Source organism: Desmodus rotundus, chromosome 8 (assembly GCF_022682495.2).
Source record: "Desmodus rotundus isolate HL8 chromosome 8, HLdesRot8A.1, whole genome shotgun sequence".
Lineage (NCBI taxonomy): Eukaryota > Metazoa > Chordata > Mammalia > Chiroptera > Phyllostomidae > Desmodus > Desmodus rotundus.
Window position 1 is genome coordinate 134,473,328 of NC_071394.1, and position 22,526 is coordinate 134,495,853.

General features: G+C 58.3%; 1 protein-coding gene across 7 annotated transcripts in view; it reads right to left on the reverse strand.

Annotated features, from left to right (window-relative positions):
* The window catches only part of CHL1 (cell adhesion molecule L1 like), a 104,784-nt gene that overhangs the window by 14,414 nt on the left and 67,844 nt on the right, over positions 1 to 22,526 (reverse strand). For 6 of the 7 annotated variants that reach the window (XM_053929886.2, XM_053929890.2, XM_053929884.2 and 3 more), the window contains 12 exons: positions 21,483 to 21,653; positions 20,522 to 20,566; positions 18,807 to 18,927; positions 14,562 to 14,746; positions 9,181 to 9,312; positions 8,146 to 8,286; positions 7,713 to 7,824; positions 6,109 to 6,275; positions 3,479 to 3,644; positions 1,623 to 1,747; positions 839 to 940; positions 515 to 712 (listed from right to left, as the gene is read on the reverse strand). In XM_053929886.2, coding sequence (XP_053785861.1) covers positions 515 to 712; positions 839 to 940; positions 1,623 to 1,747; positions 3,479 to 3,644; positions 6,109 to 6,275; positions 7,713 to 7,824; positions 8,146 to 8,286; positions 9,181 to 9,312; positions 14,562 to 14,746; positions 18,807 to 18,927; positions 20,522 to 20,566; positions 21,483 to 21,653 — 1,665 coding nt within the window. The remainder of the gene's footprint in view (positions 1 to 514; positions 713 to 838; positions 941 to 1,622; positions 1,748 to 3,478; positions 3,645 to 6,108; positions 6,276 to 7,712; positions 7,825 to 8,145; positions 8,287 to 9,180; positions 9,313 to 14,561; positions 14,747 to 18,806; positions 18,928 to 20,521; positions 20,567 to 21,482; positions 21,654 to 22,526) is intronic. The other variant, XM_053929889.2, reaches the window with a different exon arrangement.

Genomic DNA, 22,526 nt, shown 5'->3' on the forward strand with positions numbered 1-22,526 from the left:
CGGCCAGGGCCCCCTCAGCCCTGCACAGACCTGAGCACTGCCGCCCTTGGGGTTTCAGTATGAGAAGTGTGCCTCGGGAATTTAGGGAGATGCTGAGACAAAAAAAGAGCTAGATGCTTGAAATTAATGATGCTCGATACACTGACAATTTAATAAATAAGGTGCCTCCTGTGAGTCAAAGTTTTATCTCAGGAGGTGGAATCCTGGACTTTCTCTGTCGACCTTACTTTCTATGTGACCGCGACGTGATCTTTAGCTACCAGAGGTCACTCAGAGGGACGTCTGCTCCGCCCAGCCCGCTGGTCCACGCTCTGTGCCCAGCATCTGCATGACTCTCAACGACGGGTCGGATCTGAAGATGTGGTGCGCTGTCAATTCGCACAGCTTCTCGAGCTCTGCACTGGGGAAACCTGAGGTCCTACGCCAGCCTAGCTGTTCTTTTTAAAGACCAAGTCAAGGACGGGTTAAGACTAACAACCGGGCTGGACGCCGGGCGGGAAAGCCAGCGACCCACCTGCCGGCGGTGTCTCGTGGTGATCAGAGGGCCTGCTGGGGCGGCTCCTGCCCACTTCGTTCACGGCGACGACCCTGAACCGGTACCTCACGTACGGAGCCAGCGGGAGCAGCACCGAGGTCCCCTCCCCGCTGACCACAGTCAGCGTCGCCCACCTGCCAGGTGCCTCCTTGTCTCCTTCGAACTCCACGACGTACTCTGGGGGGAGAAACCGGGGGCAAGCCGAGAGTGTTCACGTCACAGGGGCCGTGGACACAGTGCACACCACTTCAGAGGCCATTTCAGGAAGAAGGGCCACCCGCTGTGGTCCCAGGCCGTCCCTACCGGTGATGTTGCTGTTGTGGTCGTCCCCAGCGTCCCACGCCAGCCGCACACTCCGGTTCTGTCTCTCCAACAAGCGCAGATTTTCGGGTGGATCCGGGACATCTGGTGGCAGACGAAGGGTGAGAAACGCAGGTGGCAGCTGCGTGGCCGCCCCTCGCTCAGGCCCTCAGCCAGCCTCCTCCTCCCTGGGCCGTGTCCCCTCCGGTCCGGGTCACAGATAGCACACCACTCAGGGAGGCAAGCGGCCAGGGGGCCCACAGATGGTCCCAGAACTTCGCCCACGGGTGGACTCGGGCAGCTGCCTGCCTGCACAGTCAGCGTGCGCCCGCATTCCAATCAGGGTTATCACTTGAAAACTAAGTGAAAGGCAGTGCCTTGCAGAAGGCTTGCAGCCCCCCCCACCCTTCTGGAGTTCTGGGGGCTCAGCCCCTCCCCCCGGGTCATAGCATGTCCACCATGCAGCCCCTGGGCCCCAGCCCCCACACTAGCCTCTCTGCTCTGGAGCCCCACTTCTCTGCGCTCCGGGAGGGGCAGCCCACAGCCCCAGGGCTCGGCCGTCTTGGCCGCAGCACTGCCTGCCTCCCAGTGCGCTGGCGCTGGTTCCCGTGGAGGGACAGGAAATTAGCATTAATTTACTTCTTCAAAGAGAGGAGAAAGTGGGGTTACTACTAAACTGAGAAATTCAAACCAGTAATACACCTGCGAGGGCTCAAATGACCACGGCCTTAACTTGACCTGTAGCAGGGGAGGAACGGACAGACTTCCCACCGGCGGGGCCGCTCACCGAGGACCGTCACTCGCGTTTCATCAGCCACACTGTCGAGAGTGGTGCGGGCTGCGCAGGAATACACTCCCTGGTCCTCCGGCGTGACGTTGGAGATGGTCAGGCGAGCCCCATCGAGGACCACCCTGCAGGGACAAGGCCAGCGTGTGACGAGAGGAATGGCCCACACAACAGAAGCGGCCCTTTCAAAAACGCGTCTTCGCCATGGAAAAGCAGGCTCATATCAGGCACATTCCACTGGAGGACGCCGACACTGAACACCAGGATGAAAGTGTCACTCAAGCAGCCACGTGTCTGCACAGCCAGGGAAGGGAGCAGTTCTGTCCCGTTCTGTTTCTCAAGGCCGAGCCCAACCCCGGGGGCAGTGCCAGACTCGGAGACAGGCCGCGTGCTCAGGTGCATCCGAGGAGGCCGCTGGCCCTTCCACAGCTGCAACAGGCCTGGAGGACACCCAGCACCCGGGACACCAAGACGGGCAGCTGCTCCCAGCAACACGGAGCCAGCGTGTCCCAGATGGGGTCGGACGGCTCCTATTTTGACCAGTTTCCCCTTCTCAGCCCTCCACGTGCCAGCAGACCACACAGATGTCCAGTGGCATTTCTCTGAACTCCAGGGGGCAGCCCAGCCCTACTTTCTGTAAATCCCTGCTGGGCACTTCCACCCTGCCCTCTGTTTTTGCCAGTTTGCAACTGAGTTCGCTACATGAAAACCTTTTACATAAACTGTAACTTCTTCCATAGCTGTGTGCTGTTAGCAAAACCAAGTAGTTTTGCACCCGAACTACACACACAGCAGTGAGCTACTTAGTTGAAATGCATGACGCCACCTTGTGGGCAGAGAGACCCCGGTAATGCAGCATTTTGATGCCAAACCCCTGAGCCGCTGAGAAGACTGAATGCAGAAAACCGCTTCCCACCGCAGTCAGCTTCACCACATCCCATCGTTGAGGAGACACCGGGGCCTCCGATCCCCACACCGGTGACCGGATGGGCCACCCATGACTCCCCAGCACTCCCAGCCGGAGTCTGCCCTCTGTGTCGATGTGGGGGAGCCCCGGTGTGAATTCGCTTCCGGTTTACACTGTTCCTGTGCCCACCTGGCACCGCACCAGAGCACACCACACAGCGACCCCTCTGAACAGGCCGCCTTCCTGGGTGAGGGGCTGTGAGCTCGTCGCCTCCCCCAGCAGCACTCTTTCCCCCCCCAGCACAGTCACCCACAGGAGGCAGGGGCACCGGGCCCGCGAGCTTCCTGATGCCTCTCACACTGTCTGGTGCTACTCAGCACCCACCCGCCCCCACTTTCCTCCCCACACTCTGTTTCTGCCTCACCCTGAGCACACGGGCGGGAAGGTGCCAACACCTGCCTGCCGAGTCTGTCCAGCAGGACCGGTCCCCACCAGGCTCAGGTCCTGCCAGTGAGACCGACTCAGTGGGTGGTGGGGTGAAGGGAGAAGGTCGCCGTCCCCTCAGGCAGGGGGTGGACTTGGAGCAGCCCTGAGGGCTGGGCTGGCCGTGAAAACAGCTCTGGTTTGCGCACGCCGGCACTGCCCCAAGGCCAGGTCCTAAGAACCCAGAATTTCAGGGGGCAGCCCCTTTGAGCTCCTCTCCTCCTGTGCCCACAGTTCTGTGAGCCCCGTGGCCGGAAACGAGCCTCAGGCACCTGCAGTGACTTCTGTTCACTGTGAACAGGATGGTCCACATGATACAGAAAGTTGGTCACGAAAACAGGGTGAACCTAGGGGCCAGGGGAGGTGAGGCGGGGCCCGTCTGCCCTCGAGGCCTGAAACAGGCCCCCTCCGTGCTGAGCCCGCTGCTCACACCGGCACACCTGTCCCCACACCAGTGCCTGCCCACCTGCCGTCCTCGGTGCCGTTGGTCTGCAACGCGTCCCCGTCTTTGCTCCAGGCCAGCGTCAGACTCGGCCCCAGGTGCGGGTCGCAGCGGCTCGCACAGCGCAGCTCGAGCGTGTGTGATCGGGGCACGCGCGGGTTCTCGGGGGACACCCGGACCGTGGTAGCCTCTGTTTTCACCAAACAAGCACAGGTCAGAAAGGCCACGTGTCTGCGGTTCGACCCGCCACAGCGGCCGGCAGGACGGCTCCATCTCAGCGGCGCCGCCCACTGCGACGTCCAAACACCCCGGCCCGGGCAGCCGAGAAAGCCCACGGGCAGAGTGAATCCACGTGCAAAATGAACGCCTTAGCGAGTGCCCTGCTTCCTGGGCTCCGGGAGTGCGAGCAAACGCCTCTCGGAGACAGAAACAGCCTGGCTTCTCCTGCCGGGCTCTGGGCGAGGGGTCACCGGGGGCCTGTTCTGCTGCACTGGTGCATACACAGGCCCTCAAAGCAGGCTTGTTGATTTGCTTGCTGAAAGAGTTAGGGCGAGCGATGTTTAGAAGTAAACGAGTGGGGGAGAGGTGAAGGGATTAAAAGGCACAAACGGGAGTTAGGGGGCAGTCACGGAAAGTGAAGGACCGTGCCGGGCGGGGACTGGGAGCCCAGGGGCACGTGATTCACAGAGTGCACGGCCGTCCGGCCACGGTGCTGCACCCGGAACTGATGTGATACTGAATGTAGACTCTAATCAGAAAAGAAAAACCCCAGGAGAAGGAGAGTGAGTGTAGGTGCAGACCAATGACATTGGCCGTGAACTGGGCGTCGTGGAGGCTGGGTGATGGTGAGCAAGATTATGTCATACATCCTACATCCTTGTGAGCTAATTTACAACGTCACAGAAGCAGCTTCGACAACCCTTTTTCACTGTAAACCCTTGGTAACCACAGCCTGAGGCTCACACACGGGCACTGCGGCTTTCTTGGGAAGTGCTTCCTCCCGACTGTTTCGAAGCACAGCACCCTGCTCCCAAAGGCCACTTGGAAGGGACGGGACTTGCTCCCCGTGGCGTTTGTTTGCTCACACTCCCAGGGGCCGCCCCCTCCCCCCTGCACAGGTCTGTCCTGAATGTCACTCCCCACCTGTCACTCACGGAACTGGCTACAGGGGAAGTGCTGATAATTTGTTACCTGGCAGCCCAGGCTCAGGAGGCAGAGACTGACAAACTGAGTTAACTTCCGGTGAGTCATTGAACACTCTCCTCCTCCTTCGAAGTTCGAAGTCGGAAGCCCGTCTCGCAATGACAGACACTCTCTAACAGCACCTACTCTGCCCCTCAGGACTCTGCCGAGATGGTCACAGTGAGACGTTTCCTAATTCGAACGGCTCGACGAGTGCTGATATGTCCGCTTTGCGGAGAAAGTAATTGGAGAGAAACTGGCACCAGAGCTTCCTACTGGTAAGAGGCTGCGCTAAGGATTTGAACCCCAGCCCACTAGAGACCAAAGCTCATGCCTTCCACCACTGCGCTATTCGGCCTCCCATTCAACCCTGTCCCTGGACCTGCCCCTCTGTACGCAAACAGGGCACCCTTAATGCTGCGCCGGCACGGCTCCTGCACGTCCCCGACACGTTAAATGGACGTCAGGGCAGACCGCCGTTCCCGAACTTGACCGTCTCTCTGGCAAGCTGCGGTGTGAGGTCCCCGTGGGCGGCACTGGGGGCAGGGGACATTGGGCTGGGAGGGTCCTGTGAAGTCCAGGCTTCACCCTGACTTTGAACCTGGCTGAGTCGCTCCCCCTGCATGTAGCCCGGCTTCGTGAAGCAGAGAGAGTCATCTTCGTGACTTCGAAGGGGCACTTTGCACAAGGGCACATGACACTGAAAATGCAGACAGACACAGAGTGGAGCAGCCGACAGGAGAGAATATTTAAGTGCTTCAAGAACGCGGTCCCTGGGGTGCGGGCCGGGCAGCTGAGGGCAGAGAAAGCAGCAGACACTGGGACACAGGTGAGGCGCAGAGAAGAGAATGAGCGGGAGGAGGGGGGAGGGAGGGAGGAAGCGTGTGTTGTGGGGGGTGGGGGGAGAGAAACACCAAGGTATGAGCATGGGTGACACACACGTGCCCTGAGACACGTCACCAAAGCATATCCTCACCACACATGGTGTGACGCCCTTCTCTTCTCTGTTTTCCTGAGCGACTTTAAAATCAAAACATTGCTGAGGCCCCAGAGACTCTTAACAGCGCCCAGGGCTCGAACAGACAAACACACGCCGCTTCCGACTCAAACAGCGGACAGGGTGCTCCCCACCCGCCACGCCCCGGTCGTAAGGAGCTGAATTCTTTGTTTATTCGTGACTTTGTAGCTCAAAGAGTTGATAACTTGTAACAACATGCTGAGTTGGTCATTGACATAAGACACACAGAAATACCAAAACAGGACGTGTCAGATGCTGCCGGTCACCCCGAGCACACCTTGCCCCCCTCAAACACTGCCGCAGGCCCTGGGCTCTCTCACTGGGGTCTTTCAGACAGAACTCGATCTAGGGGTCTGCGCGAGCGCTCACACTTCCATCGCCTTTCAGGTGGGAAGACGAAGACTAACTGGACCCGCAGGGGAACTCACACACCGCGAGAGCAACATCGACTTACTTCGGATGTCCAGACTGGCTGTGACCGCAGTCTTCCCTTTGGCGTTCTCCACCCAGCAAGTGTAGGAGCCAGCGTCCTCTTCGGTGGCTCTGCTGACCTGCAAGGTGCCGTTGTCAAAGACACGGTACCGCGGACCTTCAATGGGCCTGAGCTCCTCCACCCTCAGCCTGCGGACGGAAGGCACAGGTCAGCACAGGCCGTGAGACCGGACGCACGCTGAGGTCACGCACGCTTGTCCCTTCTCCGGGGGCTTGGCCGACCCTCTGCAATGCTCCCACGGGTCACGGGACCATCTCATCTGCCCCAACAGAGGGTCCCTGGAGGACCAGGGTCCACACCCCGGGCCTCGGCTCAGTGTCTCTACGCTGGCAGTGCAGCTGGGCATCTGGGCGCAGAGCACAACTGTGCATCTTTCCTGGCTCACGGGTGGGAACCCCTCCACCCGTGATGGCCGCAGGCCCTGGGCCAGGAAGTGTGGCCTTGAACGTGGTCGTGACCCCTCGGCACCCTCTGCTGCACGGGGGGAGCCAGGGCCCCAGGAGACCTTACAGGCCAGGAGTCTTTCCTGCCCCGTTCGTGGATTCTGCTGACCCCTGTGAGCCCCGGGGCACTTCCCCTGCGTTCACCCCATTTCCAGGCCTTTGCCGCCACAGCCTGGACGAGTCCCAGTGGGCAGCCGTGGAGCTCAAATTTCACAGGACTCTGGCTGTCCCCAAGGGATTTCCCAGGATGCCAAAATGTCCAGTAATCAAGATTGATACTATTTTAATGGAGGATCTTATTTATTATGAAATAAAGACCAAGAGAGCCGAAAAGACAGCCTGCCGAGGCCAAGCCCGGGAGTCTGCTGGCAGCTGCTGCGTCTGCACCACCCTCTCGAAGGACGGAGTCGGTCCCCTGCTGCGTGCGGCTGAACCTGCCCCAAGGTAGGACACCTGCCCCGGCTCCGTTCTCGGCCTGTCTGGGATGGAGGGGCGTGGGCACCCACCGGGAGCACGTGGGACGGTCTGTCCCCCTCACCCCTAAGGCCAGGCCATCTGCGGGGATGCCGATGTGCCACGTACCCTCCGCATCACTTTGGGCAGGTCACTCAACCTTTAAAAGCCTCAGTTACTTCTAGAGGGTGTTTAAAAATCAAAACCAATGCAGTAAAACTCCGTGAGGAGCAACATCCCCACAGGGAGGGAAGGACAGGCTCTGACCCCACGCAGCGCAGTTCAGTGCAAAGCACCTGCCGGAGAAGTTTCACGCGTGTTTGGGATGAGACATGGGCTTAGAGAATCATTGCAGCGTTATCTAGCATGTCGACCAGGAAGGCATGAGTTAGACACACCCAGAGAGAAACACAGCTCTATCCATAAACCTGTTTCCACAACCCCTTCAATTCTTTGCTTCCCTGCACGGGCAGAAATGGCTCTCCACATTCCCCAGCCTGGGCACACTCGGCAGGTGTGGCCCGTGCTTCCGGGGAGGCGGGTGCAACCCCGTTTTTCCGAGGCGCCCAGCAGGGCAGCCGTTCGGAAACAGGCGGCCTATTGGAGGGTGGACAGAGGGGCCCGGGAAGCCCCCCGTGGACTGCCATGAGGAGGGGCGTGCCCACTTACCAGGACACCACCGCCTGGGGCGACGCGAAGAAGTCGCAGTGCAGGGACACACTGGACCCAACCACAGCAGCGTAGTCTTCTCCGTCGTCGGTTTGAATCAGCGGAGAAATATCTATTTGAAAATCACGGAAATGCTTTTAAACGTTCACGTAAGAAATACCATTTGCGAGTCAAAATGTTCTTTACGCAGCCACGTGTGTACGGTGTGAACGGAAAGGAGCCGAGTGCTACAGGCTGCTCTCAGGTGAGCAGTGCTTCCGACGCAGCACGTGCAAGAGAGTCTGGTTTTGCAGCCAAGTCGGGGGCCTGGGGGCCGGACCAAAGGCCTGCTTTGCCCCGGGTTTCACGTGTGGAGGACTCAGTGCTGCTGAGCTCAGCCTTCATCCCCACCCCTCGGGCCACGGCAGGAGCATGGCCTGCCCGGGACCCTCACCGATGACATCGATGTTGGCGGTGGCCAGGATGGTGCCATGGGCATTGGAGGCCTCACACTGGTACACGGCCGAGTGGTTGGGCTGCAGGTTGGTGAAGCTCACCTCCCCAGGGAAGATGACGTCGCCGGCAAACGGGTTTTCTGCAGGAGGTTAAAGGATGTCAGTTTCACTTTAAAAATTTTTTTAAAAGGATGTAAAATATTTAAACACCATTGATTAAACATATCCCACAGGATTCACATTCTAAGACCAGTTCAGGGTGACTCATAGTCACTCCGCCGAGTTCTTTAGCATTTCCTAACATCAACGGTGACTATTGCTGCAGTTTTATTTCTGCAGTTTCGACGTCCCGCACATCAGTGCTGATTGCCCAAGTCCCCATGGCCTCAGCTCCCTGCTTCTCCACGCCCACACCCATACCCACACCCAGAGGGAAGGGCACTGGCAAGCCCCCCTCCAACCCAGAGGCCCCGTCCCTGGTACACGCAGGTCCTGCGGCCCACCACGGCCCACTGGCGCAGCCTGGCCGCTGTCCCCACACTGTTCCTGTGCTCCCCTCGTCCTTCCCTTCTGCCTGCGCCGCTCCTTCCAGTCCTGCCGGCTGTCTGACCGCTTCAGGGGCGCAGCTCACAGGTCTCAGCTCCCCTTCTCGGGAGGCTCAGAAAACGGGCCTGGCTTCCTACTTCGTGGCAATAATCCTACCTCACTCCCGACCCAAGCACAATTCTGGAATATGTTTTGGAAGCAGCAGTATTTAACACTCCTGGTGCATTTATTAGGGACCAAAGGTGGCTGTGGACGTAGTGCAGGTGATGTCTCAGAACCTGAGGGCTCAGCACTGACACGGCCAAGGCTGGGTGCGCCGTCTGCGATGCGTCTGTAGTCAGCCCGGACCCTGCTCCCTGCGCAGACCTGCTCCCCGCACACACCTGCTCCATGCACACACAGCAGGAGCCTGCCCACGCCCTGCCTGAGAGCCCCTCCCCTCCGGAGAGCCCCGCCCCTGCAGCCCCGCCCCCAGCAAGGGCACCCACCTTCGATGGGCAAGCCGTTGACTCGCCACCGGATGGTGGGCTTGGGCTCTCCTTCCGCCTCACACAACAGGATGACACTGGTCCCTGTGCTGTACACGCCGCTCTGCGGCTTCTTCACCCAGCGCGGGGGCTCTGGGAACAAAGGCAAAGGGGGGGCTGTCAGGGGTGTCGCCCAGGCTGGGAGGCCAGCGAATGCCGCAGCCTGCGCTTCCAAGACTCTCCAGCAGGTGGCAGACACGGCAGGGCTTCCTGGCAGTGTGCTGCGAGCATCCTGTAAGGAGGTGCACTTGTGTGAGTGTGCACGTGCATGCGTGAATGCGTGTGTGGGTGTGAGCGTGCATGTACACACACACACGTGTGTCCACGTGTTCTCACTTGGACTCTGAGCACGGACGGGAAATTCAGCGTGCTCAGTCGCCTGTGCTCGCTGCCTAGCTGCAGGGTCGGTCTGTCCCAGGACCGGAGAACGGAGGAGCAGGGACGCGGGGCTCAGCGCTGGCCACGCGCACGTCCACGCGGCAGCAGGGGTTTGAGCCGGCTGCTGTCAAAGCCACTTAAACGAAACCACAGTGTCCAGCGCGTCCTTCGGCTCCATGTCTGTCTATCTGGGAGGGAATCTGAGAAACATCGTCTCCCGGAGAGCTCTGTCAGAGGGCGGGGGACCCTGGAAGCGATGGCTCCTTCCTGCCCTCCGAGCCCTGGAGGGAGACACACGTAACCCACTCGCACCTCCCGTGTGAGGGCCGCGGCGCAGAAGGAGACTGTTCTTCAGCACAGACACCACTGCCGGGAGTGGTCGCCCCCCGAAGTGCCGACTGCAGGGCAGAGGCCAAGTGCCGCCGGCCTATTTCCCACGAGACGTTCGAATTTCCATTTTGGTTAAAAACGGTAAGTCTCTGAAGTACGTGGATAGTAACATGAAAAATGTCATATAAGCATTGTTTCCAAGGAAAGGAGGGGAAAAGGATTACACGAAAACACCTATGAATTCACCAGGAAAACCAAAAACATACCCAAAATCCTGGCAAGTTCAAATGCTTCGGTATGTATTCCATAGCGTATGGGCTTAGCAGTTAATCCCCAAGTTAAATATCTGTATTCATGATCTGCAATCCATAAATATTTAGTTTAAAATGTAATACCCAAATTATAAACTGCGTACCTCTCTCTGAGGTGAAGGGTTTTTTCACCTGGGTGCGTTTTTATGGTATCCTTACTTTTCTTTTCATAAACCACATTATAATCAAGTATTTCAGTAGAAGCCGCACGAACACGCAAGTCGTCACCTTCGGAACGGAAAGCTCTCCGAGTGTGTAAAAGCGCAGGGGCTCAGGGATGTGACGGACGGGCCGCGGGGACGGAACTGTGGGGCCTGTCCGAAAGCGGCTGTGAGAGAGGAGGCTTTGGAGGCACTCATCACAGGGACGAGCCCGTGTGGACGGGTGGACGCGCATGCTGGGCCGGGGCCCTGGGGATCGAAGCACCGCACGCCAGTACCGGTCCTTGGGTCGTGCGCTTGCAACCCACACACCCCGGGTCAGAGCGCCCCTGAAGACCCCGGGGACTATGGCCCAGGGAGGAGAGGGCTGGCCATGATTGAGGAGGCCCTGTGACTGCCAGTGGTTCGCAACCCCTGGCCTCCCATGTCACTCACTGAAGGACGTCTGGGGAGGCTGCGGACGCAGCCACGGCGCAGGGAAAGCTGGTGGCCACAGTACGGCCAGGGGCCCACGGGGCAGAGAGCCTGTGGCTCTGCTCCCACAAGGTAAGAGCCGGCAAAAAGGGGAGGGAGGCCCGAGAGAGGGGCCAGGACACCCCATAGCTGAACCTCGCTCGCTTCCCCGCTGCCCTGAGACGTGGGTCACCGAGGAGAACTGCGGGTGCTGGAGCCTTTGCCGTAATGGCTACGTTCGAGCTGAGATGGTGAATGCATCTCGTGCTGCCAGAGGCAAACGTGACGTTAGGATACAGTTAATTAGAGACGTCTGCCACTAAAAGGAAACAAAACAGGAAACTTGGCACCTGCAACTCAACACACAGGCTATTTCTTAGTAACAGGTTCCTATTAAATATGCGTATTCTGAATAAATAAAAATGGCTATACGCTCACCAAACTTGGGACTTCATTGCCGTTTTTTAGAAATACATTGGCTATTTGAACATGGGGCTTGCTTAAGTGTATCCGTGACTAAATCTCATTTAAATCCACAAACCTCCTTTCAAAAGGCAAAACACTTGCAGATACGTAAGTACGTATAAATACTTATTACACTAAAAATTCAGAAGTCTTAAATGATTCCAAAGTTTATAATATTGTTGGGGGAGGTTAGTTTTAAATAATCAGTTCAAATGGGATTGTGGTCATATTTTTATTACTGAATTTATAATGTATTAGATGTCATTTTAATATAGTTGTATTAATTCAGACTTAATGTTATATTTTATATATACTACATGTATGAGTAATATAAGTAATGCATAATGATATAATTAACATATGTATACGTATACATTAATTATATGAGTGTATTACTATAGTCACTACATTAATTATAGATTCAACATACATTAATTATATATTACCTATATAAATAAGGATGAAAAGGGGCCCCGTGCGAACCCTGACAAGCTCGGGGGAGGCCTGCGCGGCGGCCCCACAGTCTCAGAGACCAGAGTGACCCTGCGGGACAGTCTGAAATGAACACTTTCTAACTCAGTGGGTCATGGCCAGGGGCGGGGGGTCACGACCTAGGGCTGCAGGTGTCGTCCTTGACCGAGGTCGGCTGTCACCTTGACTGGGCCTGTCCACTGTCTCTTTGCACCTGCGATAACACAGACGCACCTGCCAGAGTGACCCCGCGCCCAGGCCCCGCGGGACAACCCTGGGCCAGGACACAGGCCCCAGCGCCCCTCATCCCCACCCTGCTCCCCGCGCCATCTCCACACGCGCAAACGTTCACTGTTAACTGACCGGCCCGCCAACGCGAAGGAAGCGTGTGTCTCTCCATTCTACTCTGTGTCCAACCCCGGGGGCTTCCCCGCTCCGCTTTCTCCCGCCCCCTGCACCCACCACCAGTGACCGTAACCCCCTTCCGCCGCCTCCTCGGATTCCAACGTGTAAAATAAGCCACGAAATGGCCGTTCTCCGGAGCATCTTCTCCATCCGCTGATATTTTCCTTCCCGGCAACTCTCGTCAGTCTGGCTCGAATAAACGCACAGATATTATCTACCGACTCGGGAACGTCCTGTGTCGACGTAATCAGTATGTGTATAATGGACATGAGGACATGTTTTTACATGTGTTTGCCGTGCATTCACGCACAGGTACCGAATCTCTGTCACCACACAAGCACAGCCACGCCACGGGAACCTGGGGAGAAGAGCTGCGAGCCCCCAGGGACCCTCCTGCTGTTCTGCTCCCACAGGTCACAGGACCCGAAGGGGCAGTCGCTCCCACAGTTGGCGGTGGTTGTGGCTCGATGCGCAGCGCCGGGGCTGTGCTGGGGGGGACGGCGCGGAGGGAGGGGGGAAGCACCACACAATGGGGCTCTCAGAAGGGCCTGGCGCTCACAACTGCCCCCCTTCCCAACCCTGGCGCTCGGTCAAAAGGAGGGAAGGAGGAAGGCCCAGGAAGACAGGAGAAAGCTGAGTGGCCGTGAGCTGGTCCCCCCGTGATTGATGAAGGTTGTATGTTCGCTGCTTTCACCCTCAAAAGAGGCCAAGAGCCCTTGGGGCCAGTGGCTCCTCGCGGGGCCTCTGGGAAGGCAGCCCCTGGGACACGCAGCCCAGGGCGCCCTCAGCGCTTTCCCATTAAGGGGAAAGGATTAACTGCTCCTAATAAAAACAGAATTTGCATCTCAATGGTGCTAATAGCTGCTCTATGAATGGTGGGGACAATTTGCTCAGGAAACCTGTATTCCTTTGGAGCCCTACAGTCAACATTTCAAACTGAATAATCGATTTTACATCCTTGACTTTTTTTTTTTTGCAACCCTTGCAATTCTTTTGAAAGCTGGTCTTGCAGTCGAGAAGCCGTGGCCAGATTGCTAAACTATTCTGCTCGGCAGCGCAGCTCCAGCCATCTGGAAGGGTTTCTAGGAGTCAGCAACTGGCAGCCAGAGCAGCGAGCAATTACAGGGTCTGGCTCCCGGGCTGTGTTTGTGTGTTTGTGCTGGGGCGGTGCCCGGCGCGGCCACACCGTTGGGTTGTCGGCAGTGACACAAACGAAGATCCCCTGTCCCTCTCCAGCCCTTCCTCTCCAGGCTCCTCTGTGACTGATCGAGGTCACGGGAACGAGCCCGTCTCTGTGCGCGCAGTGGGCTTCCTCATGCCTGGCTCTGCTGTCGCTGCACAAGGAACGTGAGGCCCCCGCCCCGGTCCCGTCCCCCCGACTGAGGCAGCGAGCCTTTACATGGGAGTTCCCCGTGCAAACTGTAGCTTCAGAGGTGAACTTGACTGGAATGTAGACAGAAGCCTGAGAGTGCCAGTCCCCGAATGGAACCCTGAAAGGGACAATTCCCTTCAACACAAAGACCACACAGCCTGTGGGAGTGCAAACCAGGCACCATCCCAAGGCGCGGCCAGTGCGGCCAACCACGCCTGTACCGCGGAGCTCGGTGCAATCAGAACTAGGGGTGCAGTCCGCATCCATAGAATTCCCTGATGACGAGGGGCCTTGATCTCTGCCCAGCCGGCTCAGCCCCATCTCCACCTACTTCCTTCTGCAATGCCATAAACCACAGCCACGCCGCCATGGGTCAAGGGCTTGGGTTTACGGAGAGAGGACCTCCCTGTCGTCTGTGTGCATCTTTCAGAGACAGGTGATCGTGACTCCACATAACCGACAGAGTGAATGTCCCCTGAACCCAGGCCATGGACAGAAAAGGACAGACAGGTGTCCAGGAAGAAGCTGCGGTGCAGACAGTGGCACAAAGTCATCGCGGACGCACCAAGTTCACAACAGAAGGGAACTCAGCCCACGCTCTGCTCACGCACGGTGACACTTCCTTCTATGGCGAAGCCCCCTTCTTTCACGACCAGACCTGGTGCAGTGCCGTGGGCGGGCACCGGCACAATGGTCCCTCTCCACAGGCTGACGTGGGGGACCAGCTCCAGCAGCTGTCAGAACGGCCCTGGAAGCCGTCCGCGCGCTGGGCCCCGAGTGCGAGATCTCCCTCGTCACTCGTCCCCTCCCCTGTGGTTCTGTGGGGTGACTCACAGACTGAGGGGGGGAGTGTGACGTGCAGGGCCCACTCCACAGTCAGAAGTGGGAAGAGCTTTCCTGTGCTCACACGTGTGCTCTACAGGTGTGGGTGTGCTGCGTGTGCGACTCTGCACAACCGTCACATGGGAGACACGTCAGCGTGGGCGGCGAGCGTACCTTCGACCGTGACGTGGAAGTCGTGGGTGGCCGACCCCAGGGAGTTGGTGGCCGTGCAGCGATAGCGTCCTCTGTCCTCATCAGAGACCTTCTCTATCTTCAACATCTTGCCGTAATTTTCTTTGGTTTCTCTTCCTTTTGGTAAATCACCACCCATTTTTTTCCATTCAATCTGTGGAGTCGGTCTGAAAAAGAACAAACAAACAATAAACACCTTTTACCATAAAATGTGGAGAACCCCGTGGGACGCACCTCGTATGGCGTGGCTCTGCTGTGTGCGCTGGGAGTCTGAATCACGTCCTTGTCCCCGGCACGGCCCTGCCCGCACCGCCGCCGTGGCCATGGGCCAGCTCAGGCCTCCACCATCGCTACCTCCTTCAGCCGCGTCCTCCCCCAAACCCTCCTCCTTCTGTCAACAGGGCAGGGGTGGCACGGTGAGGGACGCGTAATGGACACACATCTCCAGGTCTGTCTCCAGTGTGCCGTCCCCCTGTGGGTGACCTGAAGTGGCCAAAAGTGACAGCCCTGCCCCCTGTGTGAGTCTGGAGGGCACGGTAGCAGCGAGCCCTGCCGTCAGCCGAGTGCGGCCCTGTGGCCCCTCTACCCCCAAGGAAGCTGATTCTCCAGAGCGTGGCTCAGAGCGGAGAGCCGAGAGGAGCCGGGCAGAGAGGCCCAGAGGAGGGAACCTGTGCCCTGGCCGGGAAAGACTAGACCCCACAACCACAACACACGCACAGAAAAGCAGAAGCAACACAGAAAAACCAAGCTGACAAGCCGTCACTCTCTCCTCCTTGGTAAGGGGACGGGAGCAGGGTGGAGCCAGATAAGCAGGCCACAGGCCCGATGACTCTTGTGACATAAAAGTTCAAGGAAAGCCACACGGGCCGAGTGGAACTGGCGACGTGTCCTCTGCCCCCTCCAGCCGGGCCGATAGCATTGACGGGAAGCAACCCCTTCTTGCTGCTTCTGTTGATACTGCTTTTTTATCCCTCACTATATTCTTTTTATTATCAACTAAAAAATATCAAAAAAAGTGAAAAGGTATTGAGCAAGTTCTGAAGATGGGGCTTATTATAATCCTTTTCCCACAAAGGCTCCGAGGGGTTAACTCATGGGCTTCAGGCCCCAGGGGCAGGTGGCACATCAGAACCTAAGCTTGGCTCTCAGTGTGCGCTTTCTGTCACCGAGCGCCGGGCTGTTCTTTGGGCTCTTGCTGGCCCTTTCCCCTCCCTAATAGTGCATTCGTGGAATACGGACATGCGGGCAAATCAATCAGTTATTGGTTAACAACTGAACTACTATTGTCTGAGACGACCGTCCCAGGTGGCACTGATGGGCGATGGCTGACTCACGAGGATGCAAACAGCTGCTGCAGGTACACGGAAGACCTCCCACCTGCACGCGCCTGCCGCTCCTGGCCCCACAGGTGAGGCTCGTCCCGCCCTCGCAGCGAAACCGAGGCTCGCAGGACCAGCTGGGGCACGCGGCGGGCAAGTGGACTCCAAGCAGGTGCCCCCGCCCCGGCTTCCCGAGCTCGCACTGAACAGGTGCTTCCCCCAGCCCGCGGACGGCCTGCTTGTCATCCGTCTGTCAACACGGCAGCACGCCAGGTTACAGGCTGCCCTGGACCCCGGTTCCTCCCGACCGGGCTTTCAGGAGTTGGCGCTTTCACGGTGCAGACATTCACCCTCTGCAAAGGCTGTTTTTTTTGTTTGCCAGTCTTTGGAAATTACTCTAATCCTCTAAAACCTACCCCTTGGAAGAAGAGGAAAAATGGTTATAAGTATCAGTGACCGTGAAACATAATTTCTCCGGGGGCATATAGCTACACTGCCACATGCAGGCTCAGCTATATTCTTGCCAAAATTTTTCTTTTTTGTTTTCCATTTAATTGGAGGAAGCTTCACTAATGACATTGGAACACTGAAGACCTGAAGAAAACTGTATTGCTTAATCCGTGGTAATACACACACAGTACGTGAAAAGCTCGTTTTTGTCCAGGGCCCTGTCCTGCCCATTTACCTCACCTTTGTCCACAACGCAGCTTCCACCAGTGGAACTGCGCCCCCACCTAAGCCCACAGACCCGCAAAGCAGAGGAGACAGCGAGCACCCTGAGGCCGTCCGCCAGCAGAGCGGAGCTGCAGTATCCCCTCTGCCTGACTCACCCCCCGAGGGAGTGGGAGTGCGCAGACACCCGGGCATGAGCAGTGGGACTGGGTGTGAGCAGGTTCCCTGGCCTGAGCAGTGGGAGTGGGTGTGCACAGCCCCCCTCCCTGCAGCCCACCCGGACCCCCGCCTGCACGCCCTCCTCTCTGACTCACAGGGCCTGGGGGACCCTCCCTCACGCATCAGAGCCCAGGAGCTGTCCTGACTCAGGAACAGCGCTGTGTCCCCACTGTCACTGACCACGTGGGGACCACCTACTATCGATTCCCCAGAATCAGAGACGGCGCCGCCCGCGCCGCCCCCAGCCTGAACGCAGCAGCTGCTGTGGGTGGAATGGGCTGAGAGGGCCCCGTGGAGAGGCAGCACAGGTTCTCGAGACGGACAGGAGGGGGTCAGCCCCGCCCGTCCAGGCCCCATGCCCCACGCCTGCCATGGGGACGAGGAGAGAGCCGACACATGGTGCAAGGCACCGCGCCCGGCACAGGACAGCAAAGGCACACCTGGGCGCTGATCAGCATGTTGCCACCAGGCTGTAGTTTAAAGACGAGTGAGGAAAAGGAACACCACGTTCTCTGCACCCTGGGCAGGGTGTGGCCGACCTCTCACACTGGCAAGGCAGGACCCCCACCCCCTGCCCAGCACCAGGGAGAAGGAGCTGCCCACCTCCGGGAAGCCGGGCTGAGGGCGCAGCAGGGCTCTTGTCTCCCGAGGATTACAAAGCAGTGTCACTTGTCTTTGCAGATTACTTGGGACACCGCGTTTTTTCCACCGCACACGCGGCGTCCCTGTGGGTTTGCAGGCCACTTGCGTGGCAACCAGCCAGGTCAAGGGGTGAGTTAGGGCCTTTGTGGGAAACAAGGAGGGAGAATCACCTCCCTCCCACGGCATCGACGAGGCAGGGGCAACCCCAGAGAGGGCGTCACTTCTCCCAGGCAAACACTTGTGACTGTAGGGCAGGGCGGTGGCTCCCACTGTGACTCCCCCAACCTGACGCAGTCACCTTCCCACACAACGGAGACGGGACTCCCCAGACGGGAGGCTGCATCGGCCAGGCTCAGTGTGTGGGCGCCCGTGGGTGCGTCCACACAGACCCGCAAGCCGGAGGCTCTGCCGACGGAAGGGGGCGCTCACAGGGGCTGTGAAGCCATTAGAACCCGCCCCTCGGATCCAACGGGAAGCCACCCACTCAGAAAACACACCGAGTTCACATGGCCATGACCTTTAACATCCCACTCGCCGGTCCATGACCCAGACGCCCAGCTGCCGGAAGCCTTGAGCTCAGGATTGGACTGCTGGGGGGCTCCGCAGAGGCCAGGGCATGGGGCGGACGGCCCGGCGGATGCAGGCCAGAGGGCCCCCTTGCCTGAGCCAGGGTTAAGGAGGGCTGGTTTACAAGGGCTACCGAATGAAGATGACAACTTCAAGACACACGAGGTGAGGGAACGAGTCTGACTCTGGGGCCGGGCGCACAGCGCAGCACACGGACCACATGCCGTGGGCATGTACACTTGAACCCTGCGTGACCTTGCTCACCAGGTCTCCCCAGTCAGTTCAATTTAAAGAAGAAAAATATGTGACCCAGGGAAGGCTCCTCCTCAGGCTTTCGTTGGGAGGATTCGGAAACGTGCCTTCCTGTTTCAGGTCGGGGAAGCCCTGGGTGATTCTGTTCTCCTGTGAACCCCCTGAAGTTACCTGCAGGGACCTCCTTGGGGGCAAAGGGGAGCAGGTGGAGCGGGAAGAGGGGGTAGCCCACACAACCTGCAGGAGGGCGTGAGACCAGGCCCCCTGGGAGAGGGACCGGGGCCTGGCTGGTGTGGATGGCGGGCGGCTCGGGCCTCGGGCTCCGAGGAGGGCACCCAGCGACTCAGCTCAGGGGACGTTGTCCTTGCCGCCTCTGTTCACTCGCCTCAGACTGACAGAGCGATCGAATCACACAATCAGGCTCGGCCTGCCCTGAACCCTGGGAGTGAAGTGGAAACCACGTCCTCCGGAAGTGCACACTCCAGGGGAGGAGAGGAGATGCCCGGGCCGGGCGTCTCCTTGTTTGCACAGCGGCAGGGGCCGCCGGGTCACTCACAGGCCTTCGGCGAAGCACTCCAGCAGCAGCGTGTCCCCTCGGAGGATGGTGACGGGGTGCTCAGGGCCACTCTCGGCAGCCGGCAGCAGCAGCCTGGGCATTCGCTGATTGATCGAGTTTGCTAAACGGAAAAGAGAAGCCTCCTGTTTTTCTCAAACGGACAGTTCAACCCCTGTGCCCCCCACGTGTGTGCTGGTGGCGCAGACACGGGCTCGCCCCTCATCTGGACACTCGTCCACTTAGATGGACGCCCTCTCGCCCTGAGGCTCGGGCAGCCGCCCGGTGAAGCCAAGGCTGAGAAGGCTCCTCGCTGCCACGCCTTCAGGAGCAGGGGGCAAGCTCGGGTCAGCTAGTCCCTGACGAAAGCCCTTCAGTCCTGAACCGAGGCCTGTAATTCCACGTCCTCCACATTCGCCATACCAGCCCCGCTCGGTGGCTGTCCGTGTCTGTCACTGAACATGTCTAAGTACCTGCTGAGGTCCCTGCTATCCTGCAGTCTCCGGGGCCTGCAAGAGGGACCCGACTCGGGACGCCTGTGGCAGACACCGGGCGTCCCCGAACTCGCCACACTCCCTAGGTGACGCCTGGATCTCCGGGCTCAGAGGGACACAAGCTGGACAGACCTGTGGCGGCCTGGCTGACTGCAGGAGGAAGTGGCCCTTGGGCGACGTAAGAAAACCCCCAGGAATACTTCTCAAATACATGGCAAGTAAAGGGACTCCTCTCTCAGTGCTACTTGTGACAGTGTCTGCAAACGCCCACTTCCCTTGCTTCTGTGCCCTCAGCCTGGGGGGCCGGGCTGGCCGGGGCGCCTGCCCGAGCCTCCTCTCGTGTGGGCCTCAGACTATTGTCACAAACAACATCGTTACATTGCAATCAGAGTTAATGTTACATGTTAGTTGCATGAGTGTTCGTGCTAGCGCAAATATAAATCATATCAGTGTGTTCACATGTAATTAAGTGTCTGGTGTGCTGTGAGGGTATAACGTCCATATCTGAGCTACGGACTTCGAAGACTGCGGGCGCCCCCGGGCGGGGCCCCCCCGCCCCGCTGACGCTGCAGGAGATGCCGAAGCTATGCCGCCGGCCCCGGCCACATTCCTATACGTGGCCCCTCACATTTCGGAAACGAGCTTACTGCGTGTCACTCAGGTGTACTCCGCAGCTTCTGCAGAACACTAGCTCCGGTGCAAACAGAAAATAGTGCCACTGGCTTAGGAGAAAACAGAAAATATTCCACAGGCAAGCGAGGCTGGGAAATGCTCAGGTTGCCGACGACACGCAGGTCCCTGGGAGGCGTCCTGGGAAGTCCCAAGGAAAAACGGCCTTTTCGCTTTCGTAACCACGTTTTCCTTTCCGCACCTGACAGCCCTCAGCCAGATGTCGACTGACCACGAGGGCGTCTGCGGAGACTCGGAGTAACTGCTCCTCTGAACCTGTGTAGTTTTGCGTGTGGGCATATGCGTGTCTGTGCGTGTTAACTATGTTACGTGTGAATACAGGGTTAGACTTGCATAGTTGTGCGGCTGAGTGTCACCCCTTTTGTATGTATCGAAGGCAGTGTGACAGACACCTCGATGCTGAGGGGTGTCCCCTACCGCGGATATTGGCGTTTCAATGATCTCACAGCTGTGTTACAGGAAAAACTCACAGAGACGGCAGTGAGCCACCACAGCTGGACACTGACGCCAGCACGCTGCCCACAGCCCACTTACCCTGGGAACCAGGCTCTGTGGATGAACCCGAGGCGTTACGCTTTACTGAAATGAAAAAACGGAAGAAAAAGACTCACAAACATAACGGTGGATGCTGATGCCAACAAAGAATGAAGTCAGTTTTTTCTTGGAAACACTACAAAATGAGGTGTAACCATGCTTCACTAGAACATCCTCTCTAGGGAAATAGAGGAAACAAATATTTATACGCGGCTCAACCTCGGACTGCCGCAGATGGACCCAGGGTAGGAAGGTCCCCCCAGCGGAGAGCGCCAAGGCTGCCCTAGTGAAGCCCTGGCATGGCGGGTCACACGTAACGATGAAAAAGTCACCACTCAACCAGACAAGGGCGCGGCAACGCCAACTGCGGCTCCACCCGTGCCAAGCATCTTGCCCCACAAGTCTGTGGTTCTTTCTCACCACAGGACGTTTTCCCGTGTGGGCACCCAGGCCCGAGGAAGGATGAGAAGCAATTCAAGTAACTTGGTCAATTTGGGAAAGACAGAAAAGCTTGGCGTGATAGAAATGGCAATATTACTCCTTTTGCCCTCACTGGTGTGGCTCAGTGGGTTGAGCGTGGGCCTGAGAACCAAAGGGTCCCCGGTTCAATTCCCAGTCAGGGCACAAGCCTGCGTTGTGCCCCAGGTCTCCAGTAGGGGGCGCATGAGAGGCGCACACACTGATATTTCTCTGCCTATATCTCTCCCTCCCTCCCCCTCTGGCTAAACATAAATAAATTGCGCCCTAAATGCACTGTGAAGGGAGGTTTGGTTTTCTGGTTGCCAGCGACGGGCCCCACAGAGCTGCAGGGGCTGGCGTCTCGGACCTGGGTGACGCCTCTGGAGATGAACTGGACGTGGCAGAAAACACGAGTCCCAGCTCTCGCTAGCCTCGGCCGGGACGGCGTCACAGACACACTTGTGTTTGGCGCTCGGGCGGAAGGGGAAGTGTTTGTACTCACAACTGTGGACGGTCAGCTTCATGGGCATCTTCTGCACAATGGTCCTCAGCCTGGGGAAGGCTGCAAAGCAGCAGTAGTCGCTCCGGCTGTCCTTTTCCTCCACGTTCGCGAAGTACAGGTCCCCCTTCTGGCTCATGTACACCCTCTCGTCCTGCTCGATGTGCTCCAGTTCTGGGGAGAAGGATCTGTCGTTAAATGGGGCGACGGTCCATGGCCTGGCCGGGTAGCTCAGTTCCTTAGAGCATCGACCCCACAGGCCGAGGCTGCGGGTTCGATCCCTGGTCAGGGCACACACAGGAACCAACAGTGGACGCATGAGTAAGTGGAACAACAAACCAACGTTCCTCTCTTCCTTTCTCTCTCTCTCCCCCTGAAATCAGTAAGTGAAAATGTAAAAGGGGGGTGGGGGCAAGAGTCCTTCATTGTTCTCGTCTCCCTAGTACAGCTCCTACTCCTTTCTCCAGGACTTCTTCACTTATTTTCCCACCGTCTTCCTCACCCTCTCACGTCTGGCCTTAGCACAGGAACCGTGCGTGAGCAAGAAAGAGAAGAAAGCCGACACGCCCCGGAGCACGCTCTTCCCCAGGACCTGAAGGTGCGCTCGTCCCCGCCCCCGGGCCTCTGCTTCCGCCCAGGGGTGTGCAGGGCGCGTCAGAACACCGCCCGATGGAGACAACGGCCTACCGCCGCTCCCTTCTTAGGGTGCCAGAGCGTTCAAAAAGACGGCCCCGATGCCGTCTGAGAGAGGAGTCTCTCTCTCCTGGACGCAGCCCAGAGCGTCCGAGGGCGGCAGCACCTCGATGTTTGGCTGCAGCCGGGAGTCACCTCCTGCACTTCTTCTGAGCCCTGTCCGAACGTCACCGTTTTTCTCCGCAGCCACGGGGAGGACATTTAGAGACACTGCTAAGATACATACCAGACATGGGCTTTGCCATAAGCTGGAATTTCAACTCAAGAGCTGGCAAAACGCTTTGGAAAACCCATCACAAAGGCTAACTAATGCCTGCTTCCCTGTGGGTCCCTGTGTGCCACGGGCGAAGCGTT